General features: G+C 30.9%; 1 protein-coding gene across 1 annotated transcript in view; it reads left to right on the top strand.

Moving 5' to 3' along the window:
* The window catches only part of LOC142326432 (uncharacterized), a 77,956-nt gene that overhangs the window by 48,164 nt on the left and 14,684 nt on the right, over window positions 1-15,108 (top strand). Inside the window, exons 12-15 of the mRNA XM_075368931.1 lie at window positions 1,569-1,825; window positions 8,479-8,721; window positions 12,314-12,517; window positions 14,483-14,668. Coding sequence (XP_075225046.1) covers window positions 1,569-1,825; window positions 8,479-8,721; window positions 12,314-12,517; window positions 14,483-14,668 — 890 coding nt within the window. The remainder of the gene's footprint in view (window positions 1-1,568; window positions 1,826-8,478; window positions 8,722-12,313; window positions 12,518-14,482; window positions 14,669-15,108) is intronic.

The following is a 15,108-nucleotide window of genomic DNA, read 5'->3' as shown; positions in this document are numbered from 1 at the left end:
AAACATTTTGTCCCCAAAGAAATAGACCTTGCATTTTGCGGGATTTTCTATTGCAGTGCTCATGTTTTTAGGTTATAACAAGTGATTGGGCTAAAGTACGTGGCTCACACTGACACAGCTGGAAGCGCACTGAATCAGAGAGTACACCACCTGCGTGTCAAAGGCAATGCCAATAACACTACTACTGGCACTATGCTTCAACAGGGGTTATTTCCAAACTGCCCTCATATATATGTACCTATAAAGCAACTTGTCCTGGCTGACTTGACTGATTCATCAATGCCCACAAAATACGACTGAAGATAAATTGGAAAATATGTATACATGTTCTTCTTATGGTGTAAATGCACAGTAAGAAAGGATTTTTTGAAATTCCAAGTTTAAAGGGTTAAAATGGAATAATAATTAAATTTACTATTTTTTCTGCTAACAGATTAAAATATCAACTTGATTTTTGGTGTGTTTAAACTTCATGTGAACGTCTAAAAACTAATTTCCAGATTTTTTGAAATTCCAAGTTTAAAGGGATAAAATGGATTTTTAAACTTTTTGAAAACCCACCTACCTTTTTTTTCTAATTTCTTGTTAACAAGTGAGGATATAAACTTGATTCTTGGGTGTGTAATTTTCATTTAAACATCTGAAAATCAATTTCTAGATTTTTTTTAAATTCAGGCTTGAAAGGGATAAAGAAAGAAAACAAAATTTGAATGAATACAAATTTTCCTCATTTCTGAGTATATTACTGAAATATTCACTAGATTGGGACCATCGTAATTTAAACCCCTGTTGTAACATTAAAAATGTTTTGATTACTCTGAATAACTTAATGTATCGTTTTCAAGATTAAAACAGATTGTTAACTTGTTTTTATAATTTGTATGATTTTAAACTTTACAAACTGGAGAAATGCACTCCACTGCTTATTTGTCACTCATGACATATAAGCCCGTTGAAATTGAACTGAATAAGTTATTTAGTTTTATAGCTTATGCGATCAAATGATTTTAACTGCAGCTGTTTGATAAATCATTGAAATGATTATGTAGAGGAGAAATTAGTCGCTTACTGTTTCCTGACTAATGTAACATACAGACAATTAATTGCACGGTAAGAATTCTGAGAATTCTCTTACACCTTCAGGAAATAGATTACTTTCTGTATTATAAGGCCATCTTATTGACCGCATTATGATTGTAAATATAATAGTTTTTTATGAAAATTTAAAGTAATTATGTTAACTTCAAGAAGTGAAGTAGTCATTCACACAAGTTTTTAATATCTACTGATGGTCAAGAACAGATTGCAGAATGTACAAAAGATTGTGTTGGTTTTCAAGGAGTATAAAGATGTATATGCATGTAATAAATTCGTAGTTCACAAATTTCAGATCGTATAAAGAGATGATTCCAAAAAATTGTTGATCAGAGAAGTATTGCTGTAGCTTAATATTATAATTAAGGTAACAATATTTGGAAAAATTAATAAATTTTTATATGTTTTTCTCTACTTAAACGTTGCCTAAATAGTAGTACCGATAATAATACCTTTGACCTTTTTTGTTTCAGTTAAGTCTCATACACATAGGCTTAACACCCACGCACATAGGCGAGGAGGTTCAAATAGTGACAGCGGGGGCAGTGCCATACTATCTAATAAGCAGACAGCTTCGTCAGGTGTGACTCCACAAGTGACTTCGCAAAGGGGTCATCCGGGTGGCGATAGTGTTACATTAACATCTAGACATTGTCCTGGCCCCGGTCCAGGATCTGATTCGAATTCAATGTCTGCAGATTCTCCAGCATCTCGCCAGACACATAATTCGGTCAGCTTATATTTTTTTAAAATTTTATTATATAGATTATACTTTTTAATTTAACCCCTTCTTAATTTATAACTTTCTAATTTAACTCTTAAGAAGGTTAATTTACCATATTTAAATTCACCGTAATTTATACTTTTTTTAATTTAAGATGTAATCTTAAATATTTTTTAATAATATAGGAGTTAGTAGTGATGTCAATTATAAGTTATTTTTTCATGATTCTTAAAAAAAAGAAGCGAGTGCTTAATTAATATCAAAACACTTGCTCGCTACAGCGAGTAATGTTAATTACCCCTTTATAATTGTTAAACAGTTTAGTTCTAAAGATAGCAATAAAAAATGAATGAATTAATGAACTTATATATGCACTTATATTTCTGATCATGTGTAAATTGCTGAAATTTCTTGTGCCCAAATACTGGTTTGACCCAAGAAACTATTCGGTAACCATAAAAACATCCTTGTATAAGCAAGACTGTTGATAATTATGAAATAATTTTACTTTTATTTTCTATCTTTTCAAGAAATTTAGAAGAAAATTCTATGCATTGAATTATATACCGTGTGCAAGGTGTTAGTTTTATTATTGGAGCTGGATAGGAAAGTCAGTTTGATTAGAATTTTTCTTTGCTTAGATATATTTTATTTTAATTTTATAAAAAAGCGACAAACGTTTTACTCTAATGGTTTAAATAGCTATGGAATTCACACTATCTTGTTGAAAAATTGCATTAATGAAGATAAGAATAAATTTTAATAATTTTACTGGTTACTCTTTGTATAGAATTATTTGAAAGATTGTAAGTCTAATAAGAAAACAGATATTACTTTCTCATTTTTTATTGGCACATTAAGCTTGAAGCTTTTGTGTGGTTTATGATACGGAAATGGAATTTTGTAGCTATGAAAAATGCCATGCCTGACCAGGATTCTTACCCAGGACCTCTGGATGGCCAGGACGCTACCAATCTGCCACAGAGATCGACAAATTTAGACAGATAATACTTACATTTTTTTTCTAACTTATAATGTTTATAAAAGTTAAAAGTTATAAATTTGAGGCAACATGATGCACATTCTGTTAATTTTAGGGTATTTATTTGATGCTAATTTGGATATCTAGGTGTCTCAAATTCATAGTGAACTTCAAATTTCAGTTAATTACTGAATTTTTAAATTCATTGCTCAATTAAAAAGTTACAAATTCTTTGGATTTTTTATTTAAGATTAATACAAGTCATTAAAGTCAAACAACCTGGGCAATAATTTTTATCATAGATTCTATTTACTTGTGATTTTACTAATAAATAAATATAAAAATAAATATTACAAATGCTTACTTACTTACTTCCATGACCATTTACACCCCAGTTAGTTAGTATTTAGCTTCACCAACACTCTTTCTCATCATAGACATAGTACTCTCACCATTTATTTTATACCCAATGCCTTCTGATCTTCCTACACTTTACTCCACCATCTTGATCTTGGTCTTTCAACTGGTCTTTTTTCTGCTGGTTTTCCATGCCAAACCTCCCTCAGCATAGTATTTTCCTCCTTTCTTATGACATGCTCTACCCATTTCAATCTTCTGCTCTTGACCTCTGCCACAATGTCTGGATCTTTACACATTTCTCTATTGTGCCTTATTCTCCATTCATAATTTTCACATGTAGGGCCAAAAACTTTCATAACTTTGTTCTCAAAGATATGTCAAGTGACTTACTGGTCTTTCTTGTTAAGTATCCAATTTTCACCCCTGGCCTGATGATCGTTTTATAAATCAAAATCTTGGTGCTCTTCGACAATAACCCGACATTATCAGCTTAATTCGGACATATCAACTTTTTGCATGTCTGTTGGTTGTGTTTAATCTATTTTGGGCCTCACTTAATATACTATTCTTAGATGACAGCATGACTCCCAATTACTTTGTTTTTTGATTTGTTTGAAAATGTGATCTTTCACCTGGATTGTATTCTGATGTTTTGTGATTCCTCATTTCCTTTTCTACCAAATCCCATGAACTTTGTTTTGAAACTGTTAATTCTAAGACCCACAAAATCTGCTTCTTTAATTAAGGTTTTGACTACTTCTTATAAATCATCGTGGTTTTCAGCCATGATCACTACATAATCAGTAAACGCCAGAATATTTATGCTTATTCCCAGATTACTTTCCATAGAGCTCCTTCTAGAGCTAGATTAAAAAGAACTGGGTATAACCCATCTCTTTGTGTCACTCGCTTCAGACAGTGAAGAAACTTCACCATTTACACTGTCTTTACACTTGTAGTTTAGTTCAGTCATGCTGGATAATCTGATCATTTGATCGGGGTTCCAAAGTTTTGCATTTATTACCATATTTCCTTGTAAATTAGACTTTCATAAGCTTTAACAAAACCTACCAATAAAACATGCGACACTTTATTGAACTCTATATATTTATCTACGCACTTGCTTAAAATAAAGACTTGGTCTGTTGTCGATCCTTTGGTGAAACCAGTCTGATATTCCCCAGTTATTAAGTTAATACACATTTCCAGGATTTTCATATTATCATGGAAAGGACTTTGTATGTGCTGCTCAGTAAAGCTAATCCCTTGTAATTATCGTCTCCTTTGTTTGTTCCCGTTTTTGTGAATGGGTGTGATAATAGCCTCTTTCTATTCCTCTGGCATAATTTCTTTCTTCCCGATTTCCACTCAGTTTGTGCTGGTGCTCAGTCTTGCTCTCCATGACTGCTTTCAATATCTGCTGTTATAACATCTTCACCTGGGGCCTTATTTTTAGGTTGTAGGATTGCTTTCTTTACTGCTTATGAGGATTTGGGATCCAGTGCTGCACATTTAGGTGCTGTAAACTGCTCTTTCATCTCCCTTGCCATCTCCATTTAATAGCTTATGAAAGTGTGCTCTCCAAAGTTATAGGACTTGACTGCTTTGCATCACTATCTGACTTTCTTTATCTTTACCATCCATTTATTTGGGGTGTAACCTTTCTTTAAGAATCTGATGGTTTTTTGTGTGCAGTGCAATCTTCCTCCACTTTATCTATTATTTCATCTATCCATTCTTGTTTTTTCTTTCTTAAAGTTCTGTTAGTTCCTCTCAATTGGGTTTTGTAGTTTTCTCAATTAAATTAACTTTGTATCTGCAGCCAAATATCTTTAATTTTCTTTCTACCAAATTTATTGCACACTTCATCAAAACATGGTTTGTTTTACTCTTATCTAAACTTGCACATCTCCTCTGCGCACTCATGGACTATTCTGGAAATTTATCCATGTTTTTCTGCTCAACTTTCTTATCATTATTTGTTTCCTCTCAAATTTGAAATTTGTTTGCCAGCTTTATTCTAAATTCCTGCAACGTTTCTTTGCTTTTAAGTTTCTATAGCTGTCACTTTGTTCTTTGCTTTGCTTCTTTCATTTTTCCACACTTATTCTTTGATTAAACTTAACCAAAAAATAAGCACTAGGTTGTAAAATAGAATAAGATTTCTATTTTATTTAGATTTTTTTTTGTAAGCATTCTTGTAGAATAAGATTTTGCACTAGGTTGTGGTCTGATCCATATTCAGCTCTTAAGCTACGAATGTATGTTATGTTGCTTGTATGCAAAATTCAATAAGGATATGGTATATTTGGTTCTTTGTGGCACTATCTGGTGAGTACCAGGTCTCTGTGAATGTTCTTTATTTGAAAACATGTACTAACCGCTTTCATATCTCCAGCTATTGCTAAACTGAGAAGTCTGACCCCATTATCATTTGATGTATCATGAAGGCTTTCCCACAGCAAAATTCCATAAATTCTCTTTCCCTATCTGAGCATTTGTTTCTCACAACATAGTTTTTACATCGTAACTTGGTAACTTATTCCACTCTTGTTCCACCATTTCATAGAATGAATCCTTAACATCATCATCATCATCCGCCTCTTCAGTGTGTGCATAGAAATTTATTGTTGGTATTTTTATTAAATCTATTATTGCTGATTCTTTCATTTTTGGCTTCAAATTTCATCGTAGTCCTTTCCATCCTTTTATTTATAGCAAAACTACTCCTCCACAGTATTCCCCTATTTCAGTGACACTATAGCACACAATGTAATTTTTTTGTTTTTATTTTTCCAGCATACGGCCAATCTAGTCTCTTGCAAAGCAGCTGTGTCTAATTTGTAATTATTAATTTCTTCTGCCAGAGGATTGCTTTCTCCCGATACTGCTAAAGTTCTCAGATTCCATGTTCCAAGTCTTAAATTTATTTGACATAGCTGATTTTTAATCTATATGTCCTGTCCTGCATCTGAGGCTAGTTGTTGGTGTTTTGTAACAGCCTTTTTCCAAGGTGGGCTGTTAGCCCAACATTCAACCCTCACAACCTTGGAGGACCAATATCAGGTTGCCTAGCTCATCCAGTGCCTAGCCACCAAATAGGCACTCTCCCCTGCACCACAGAAATGTACTAGGACAACGTATACCTTTGCTTCCACACCATATGGTCTGGCAGTATGATGTTTCCAGAGAAGGTAACTTTGCCTGGTATTGGCCTTCGACAGGAAGAAATCTTGCTTAGTGTTAGAAATTGCTAAACGTTTCTGCTGCGTCTTAATATTTGCTTAGTGTGTTATATAATATAATATTAGTTGAAGCCTTTATCTTTTTTCTTTGAAAAATGTTTCAACTTTTTTTGCAGTATGTCATGGTACCAAATAGTGTTGGAACACTCTACTGTCCTGTGAGAATTTGTTTTGAAATTCTGTTATAACCCTTTCCTTCAGAATCTTGACATATCCATTATTTTTCAATTATCTACTGCAAGTAATGAACAAGGGCCTTTAAATGTGACACTTTTTTTGGGGGATGTTTAACTGATTGTTGGATATGAGCAACAACAATGATCATCTGACACTTTTCATCAGATATTTTTCTAATGTATGGAACCCTTTGCCTCTGAACATAAAAATGTGACTTGTCAGAAAATATAACATTTTTTTCCAGTCTTAGTCCAGTTAGCTTGTACTTTGGCCCACAAGAGTTTTTTTGCACGTTGCTGGTGTTAAAAGCTGCTTTTTAGATGGGCAACGAGCTTTCTGTCCAGCTGCAAGAAGTCAACATTTTTACATTTTTCACATGTAAATTTGTTCCACTGGCTGCTAATTCTTGATTTAAGAGTACAGCAGATAATATTTGATTAAGTTTACTTTTTCTCACTAATAGCTAATCCTGTGTTGGAGTAGTTTTCTTTTTCAGTCACATTTGTTTTTCCTTTGAGGTGAAAAGGAATCAGTTTTTAAAATTGTTTTAAAATAGCACTTGCTGTCCCTCTGCCAACACCATACTCAGACTTATTTGTCATTTTTGTCATACTAGTATGCTCAGAAAGAGAAACAATTTTTAAATGCTTTCTTGGAGTTATGTCCATTATTATATTCAAGATACTGAACAATTATGAAAATATGATTCTGTAAGAAAAAATGAAATAACTCTCAAAAAACACTGTTTATAATATGAAAATTGCTAAATAATCAAAAAACACTAAACTCTCATTACACAGACAATTTAAAGAATGGGTGTGGTCAAGCAGTGTAGCCACAACATAGAAATAAACAAAAAAATCCACTTTGTATGGATTAATTTGCTTGCTACCGTATGTTGTTTTCTCAAAATAATGTTGTTTAGCATTTTTATATGACTAATATGGACTGGTACTAAAAAATAGTAGCTTTTCTAGTTATTTTAATTTTTAGTTCTACAAATTAGATTCTTCCTGGTACCTGCAAATAAATATTTTCAAATTCAATCCTGAATGATCGAAAATAGGGGTTGACAATTAATTCATGCAGTTAGAGAGCAGAAATCAGACATTTTGATATTACAGTTTTCATTCTGCTAATAGAATGTGGAATAATGAATCTTCACTGATAAAAATGGGTTTAGCACATTACAGTATTTCATTTCATTTTCTTATGAATTGAATACTGAAATTTTGTACAATTGTTACTCAGAGAAAAACTATAATGCCCAAACTTTTAGTTGTGATCCATTAAGATTAAAGAAGAGTTTGATTGCAGATCGTGTGTATAAACACAAGTATTCCATATTTAGTAGCTTACCTTCTGAAGCTCAAGGTTTAGGAAGTAAAGTTTTTTCAGTGTTTCACCATAGGTAAATCGTAGGTATCTTGGAACATATCTTTTAACAGTATTCTCTTTTAGCTTATATGATTTCAGTTACCAGTCACTGACTGTTAAAGACGGTCAATATTATGATCAAAATGACAAAACCTAATCCGTTTAAGGAGTCAGAATTTTTGAGAAAGTGATCAGAATTTATTAGATAGATGTTTCTTCTGATAGCTATTTATCATTTTGATGAAAAGATGTAATGATTAATATAGTCCATTAGAAAGTTCCTGGATTTTAAAAGTGATTGTAGTACTCTATATCCTTTATATTTTATGTTTAAAACAACAAACATTTTTGAATAGTAAAAAAAAGAATTTATCATACTTGTGTGCTAATAATTTATAGATCTATCAGTTTTTTCTTCTTCTGTTGATTATAATCAATAAGTAATTATTTAAGATGTGTGATTTTTTTTTAACATTATGAATTGTTGTGTTACTTCTTTGCCTTTGCATTGTTTGCAGCGAAGTACAGCAGCTACTGGGGTTGATGTTCAGCAGCAACAGATAGCTCCTCCACAGCAGCCTCCTACTGCCAGTACACCATTCTTAGATCCAGCTGGCCAGCCACCACCTACTTATGGCCAACAGCAGGTGACAGTTGTCCAATCAGCTGCTGCAGTCATTGCTACTGGTTACCATCCTATCACTGCAGCAGCTGCTACTACAACACCTATCATCCAGTTACCACAACCACCCAGTGTAGAGGTGATTTTTTTTTTTACTTATGTGTAGTTCTTGTTAATATATTTCCTGATATTTGTTTCGCATTTTGTACCCACAAGCACTAGATATAACAACAAAATCAACATTTGTAAATCACTTATTCAAATTGGACATATATACAGATTGGACATACATATATACATATATAATTGGACATATATGGACAGATATTAATATGAAAATCCAAATATACACAACTTATAAAAGCCACCTACTCAGCAAGTTTAAAGAATATACAGGTAGATGTCCCAGCTAAAGGTATCCAAAAGTAATGGCCTGTATGTAGAAAACCAGTCATTGTAATCTCTTAAAGTTAAGCTCAATCGATAGCAAATATCTCCAAGATTTACTTGTGTATACTCCCAAGGTATACATGTTCAAAATGTATGTGCATTCTGCACATGCGCAGGCAACCATTCACGATGCAGTTGTAGTCAGTCGAGATGTGAACCCCACAACAGAAGGTTTTGTGTGTGCTTTGGTTATTGAAGTTTCAGTCGGTTACGCGTGTTCAGCGGTGTGTTTATACTGAATGGCATATTGATCCTCCTACATCCAAGTCTATTTGTCAGTGGGATATGATTTTAAGAGAAACTGGACCTTTGGTTCACAAACTGGAAATCATCCAAAAGTTCCAGTTGATGATAAGACTGTGGATCTTGTATGCAGTGCATTCACTGCCAGTCTTGGAAAGTCAATTAGGTGGGCCAGTTATGAATTTGAAAATTCCTCATTCCACTGTTCATGACATTGTTCATAAGCAGCTCTCTTTGTGAACGTGCATGTTGTAACTCCTTCATCACATTATACCAATTGATTGCCCCTACGATATTAGTTTGCTGCAGAGGTAATGTACCATGTTGAGAACAATCTTTATTTTAATAAGTTGCTATTTAGTGATGAGGTAGCCTTTCATACTTGCGGGAAAGTTAATAGACACAATTGTCAAATTTGGGGTAAAAACCCCTGTAATCGAAAAGGAAAGGGACTACAACTACATTGTGAGTTGGCTTGTCCGTGCGTGCATATTCTGCTGACCTTGAGAGTATGCACAAAAAATCTTGGAGATATTTCCTATCGATTGAGCCTATGTTTAAGAGATTACAAAAATTAGTTTTCTAAATGTAGGCCATTACTTTTAGATACCTTTAACCCAAACACCATATATGTTTTCCAACTTTATATTTAACAATAACATTCTAAGTGAATAAACATAAGTCGAATAGATAATTATTAATTATAATTGATCTACTAAGGTAGCTTTCAAACTGCTTTAAGAAAAGTGTCATTAATACCTCCACCTGCAACACCGTGAATGAATAGACTAAATAACTGCTCTGAAAAGATATCTGAAAGCATGCTGGCAGAAAAACGTTTTTTGATAAAAACCATAATCTTTTTAAGTTTTGATAATTAAACAATTTGTATTTATCAATATTTCTTGTTTATTCTTTTGACATGTGTGTGTGTGTGTGTGTTTAATATTAAATGAAATATAAACCATCAAAACACAGTAAATAGGTAAGTTTAACTTACCATATTAATTCCAAGATTCTATTTTTGCAGGATCCCGCACCTACATTTTTTAACAGAAAATTCTATACAACAGTAAATTCTATAATTGTATTAAAACATATTTATTGTGTTAATTTTACAAAATTGTTTTCTTTTTTAAAAATTTTGAAATCTGTTATAGACAAATACACAAATTCTGCTATCCAGTACTAGAATCTTTATTTTATTAACTTTTTATTAATCTATAAAATATACATAAAATAAATATCATTGCAATATTACTAAACTAAAACTTACAATGAAGAAATATTTAAACCAGCATACAAACCTAATAAAGTAAAATATTAACATAATAAAATTTTTAACATAATAAAATATTTAAAGAATAATGAAATAAACAATCTGTGTGAAATTTATAAAGATAAATGTAATGATTGTGATGGTATTTATATAGGAAAAACAAATAAACCTTTTAAAACTAGATTTCTTGAACATTATAGAAATTACAAAAATAATAAATTAGGTTTATATCAAATGGAAGACCTCTGATAAACAATAAACATTCTGTTTTTAATGTCAACACAAATTTAGAAACATTAGAAATAAATAGATGGCATAAAATTAAATATATTAGAAAAATATTACATATTTAAATATAAATAAAATTTAATTTTGATAGACCATCAGAAAGTGTTTGAGGAAGACGGTCTTATAAAAACTGCAACAGAAAGCATCACTTTGTATAAATTAATACGCAGTTTTCATTATTTTAGTATTTTTATTTTTAAATTTTAATTAAACAATAACAGAATTATATCAGTCATGACTGAGAATGCAGGATTGCATCAAAGTACTTATGAAAAATTAAGGTGATACATCTTATTTCAATATTTTGTACCAGGTGGTTTATTTAATAGAATCCAAATACAATTTAGCAATTCAGAAAAATAATATAAATCTTAAAAAGATTAATTTCAATAAAATAATATTTGTATATGTATGAGGTAGACAAAAAGTAAAGTGAAATTTTATAAAACCCCATTATTTTTATTTGTCCTTCACGGATGATTATATGTTATGTACTTAGCCAACATTTTAATAAGCTTTTAAATATTTCATGGAAGGATTTTTCTGGTCTGGTGCATAGCCAATTTTATACTACTTCTGTGAACTTTCCATCAGAATTTATATGATTTCCTCACAGCCCTTTTTTCAACGGGCAAAAAATAAAAAGTGCTTGGAGCCAGATCAGGACAGTAGTAGTGGATAGTCCAGTAGCTCTACTGAGTTCTTGAAGGTAAAGGATTGTTTGTTTATAATATCGATCATTATTCTTAAGTTATCATGAAGTTTACCATTCATTATTTAAGACTAGATTTTTGCCTTCAGAAGTTGCAGTAGTTCACTATTCACTATTTCCTTTTAAGGTGTGAAGTGAATAAGAAAGTTGACCTTCCGTATTCCAGAATATCATCAAATTTCCTCTGTGTGAGTTTTGAGTTTGTTTGCTGTAGTAGATGAAAATTGTTCAGAAATGAATGGATGGTATTCAGATGGATGGTATTTCAGAAATAAATGTTCATCTCTATATTATAACAGCTTTTGGGGTTTCATAAACCCCAAAAGTTGGAGGTGAAAGTTGTTGGAGGTGAGCCTGGCATATTTAACTCTGTTGTGACTTCATCAAATTTAATTTTTTTATTATTATGTATCATATATTTATTTTTTTTGCAATTGTGATATCGGCTTACATATTAAACTATTAAGAATGGCCAAATAGTTAAGCATTTACATGCTGAGATGTTTAATAAAAATTTTCATTTATCACGCCGTGTGTTAATCGATGTCCTGCAGTTTAACATAGTATGCAAGTCAATCTGTAACATCCTGTTGTATCAAATGGGTTAATTACACTATCATGGATATATATGACAACAGTAAACAACTTCTTTATTATACATGTGTAGGATTTACTGCTTTATATATGATATGTCCAAAATAGATAATGAAATGTTTATATTAAATAATAATCTTTTTCTTTAATTTTTATGAATTATAGGGTAATCCTCCTCCGCCTCCACCACCACCACAACCACAACCACAACCATTATTAATGACAACAGCTCAGATCAGATTACAGGACCAATTGCAGAGAAAGCATGAACAACTACAGCAAAATATATTACAGCAACAAGATGAACTACGTAGGGTTTCTGAACAGTTGCTTATGGCTAGATATGGTCTACTTCCTCAACTTATTAATGTATGTATTCAAATATTTTATGTTTTATTATAAAAACCTTGTCAGAGTTAATTTATTTCGACCTTGAATCAATGTCAGTTTCATTATTAAAATTAAAGTAAATAAATAACTTATGTTAAATTTATTTTTCTTAGCTGTTTACTGTTTGTTTGCTTATTACACTATTTTTTTTGACAGTTTTAATTACTAAAATATTTTTTGTATTAATTTTTAACTAATATTATACAGAATTTTCCTCTCATAACTTATCTACAAAAAGTTTTGCTGAAACAACGCATTTCAGTGTTAATAATTGTGTAATTAAGATTGATTTTCTGCTTTGAATTATATCTATGTTACCTTTTTATTTGTTGTACAATGAATTGATAGAAAGATAAATGAAAAATAACTTTATTTTTGTCAGTTACTTTGACCATTAAACATATTAAATTTTAAAATATGATTTTGATTATATTATATTATATGTTTTTCACATAAATATTGATTTTGCAATATTTGTTGAATATTAACAAATATTACATTAAACACGATTTTAATATAATTCATTAATTTTTAGTAGGTAGTTGTATTAATATTTTTTGCATGATGTATTAAAATAGTTTTCATTTTTACATACAAGGCACACAGTATACCTACTTTAAATATACTTATAATATAAGAAGGTTTAAAATGTGAATATGGAATCACATTTCAGATATAACTTTGGCACTGATTAGGCTGTTAAAATACTTTAAAATCATATGTATTCTTTTACAAAAAATTCTCTGTGGTTTATTTCAGCCTTTTAGTGATGCTTTAGAATTATTTATGAAAATAATTTTTTTTCTTTCTTTTGGTAATTATTTAATTTATTTCAGCACATTTTATTTTGGGACATTCAACAGCCACTTGCATTGCCATTGACATTTACTGGGATATGGTCTTAAAGTTTGTTGGGAATAGCCGGTGGTGGGAAAATACTTTTATATATATATGAAGAGTTATTAACTCTGATTAACAGTTGATATTACATTAGACCTGCCCACAATTAACTGAATTCTGGATATTTCAGAGATTTATTCAATTTTTTTTTTTTTTTTTTTTTTTTTTTTTATTACAAAAAAAGGTGTTCTATATAGAATGCAAAATTTGAATTGTTCATTGTTTTCACTTTGTCAGGTTAACGGTACTGCAGTTTTCCCATTTGTTATCAGATTATGAAAAAATGTGAATTTTTATAATTTTTAATATTTAATATTTTTTTCAAGTAGTGGTTGTTATCAAAAATGTTTTATGTTGTAGCTGTCAACCAAGGGGGTCAACTGGGACTCAAATTTTGTTACAAAAAATTTTGATCTATTGTTTAGCTATTTTACTCTTAATAAAGTATAATTTTTATGATAAAAAACATCATTCAGTGAAGGGGGTCAACAACAACCCAGTGTTTTTTATTAAATTTTATATATCTTTTCTTAGTTATGCTTTTAATGCTGCATAATTTTTAAGGGTAAAATGTAATATATCAAGGGGGTCAATTCAGACTAATTTTTTTACTTAAGATCATCTTTTTTACAGTTGTACAAGTATTGCATAATTAAGTCATTAATATCTAAAAACTTCTATTTTGTATTTAAAATAAAAATCTTCAGTGGCAAAGCCGGGAAAGTTATGTTAAACTTTTTTTTTATATCGTACTCATTTTTTAATCATCAAGTTTTATGCGGTTCCCCTCAGACTTTAATTTATATCTTGATGGCCCAACTGAACCTCTGTGAATCTATTGTTTATTTTTAGTTATAAATAATTATTCATTATAAGAAGATGAAGATTTGAAAATGGTGTTGGTGATTGTCTTTTCTTTGTTACTTATAATAAAACCAGTTTTTTGCACAATCTATGAAAATAGTTATTTAGAATTTATCAGTAACAATTATTTGAGTAGTGACCTATTGATTTCAAACTTATTATTCATTTATTTTTTAACAGGTGACAGTACCATACACGCACAGCACTACACCGGTATCATCTAGCTTGTATGTAAGGTCATCTCCAGTACAGTCTCCTCCTTCAGCTGCGGGTTCAGTGAATAATAACAATAATTGTAATAATAATAATAACAACAACAGTAGCAGTACAAACAGATCTCATCATATTATTATAGAAAATCCTACTGTAAGTAAAACTAATCTTTCTTTTGTTCAAGTGTGTCTGTGCAGTTATAGCTTAATTGTTTTATGCTTTTCATATGATGAATGATTTATCACTTGTTTTTGTATGAATTCACATGCAGAGTGCATTTAATGTAAAGGAACAGTTAAGTTCTTCGATGTAAGTAACCTTTTTGAAACCCCTATATATGTTCAGTTAGACTCTTAATTTTTGGAGGAAGAGCCATTTATTGTGGCATATATTTAATCTGGAGTGTAATTTTCCCATTTTAGATAAAGGTGTTCTGATCTCTGAGCAATTTTGGACACCTCCTTGAGGAGATCTTAAATGATATTGTGCTTCCTTTGAGATTACAACCTTTTTGCACTATCCATTTTTTCCCTTAATTCCTGTTTCCCATTTTAGATTCTGTGGTTTTAGGATGGTTCTTGATGATAATGCTG

This window comes from Lycorma delicatula, chromosome 6 (assembly GCF_047948215.1).
Source record: "Lycorma delicatula isolate Av1 chromosome 6, ASM4794821v1, whole genome shotgun sequence".
NCBI classification, from domain to species: domain Eukaryota; kingdom Metazoa; phylum Arthropoda; class Insecta; order Hemiptera; family Fulgoridae; genus Lycorma; species Lycorma delicatula.
The sequence above is the reverse complement of the archived record's forward strand: the minus strand, read 5'-3'. Positions and strand labels throughout refer to the sequence as shown.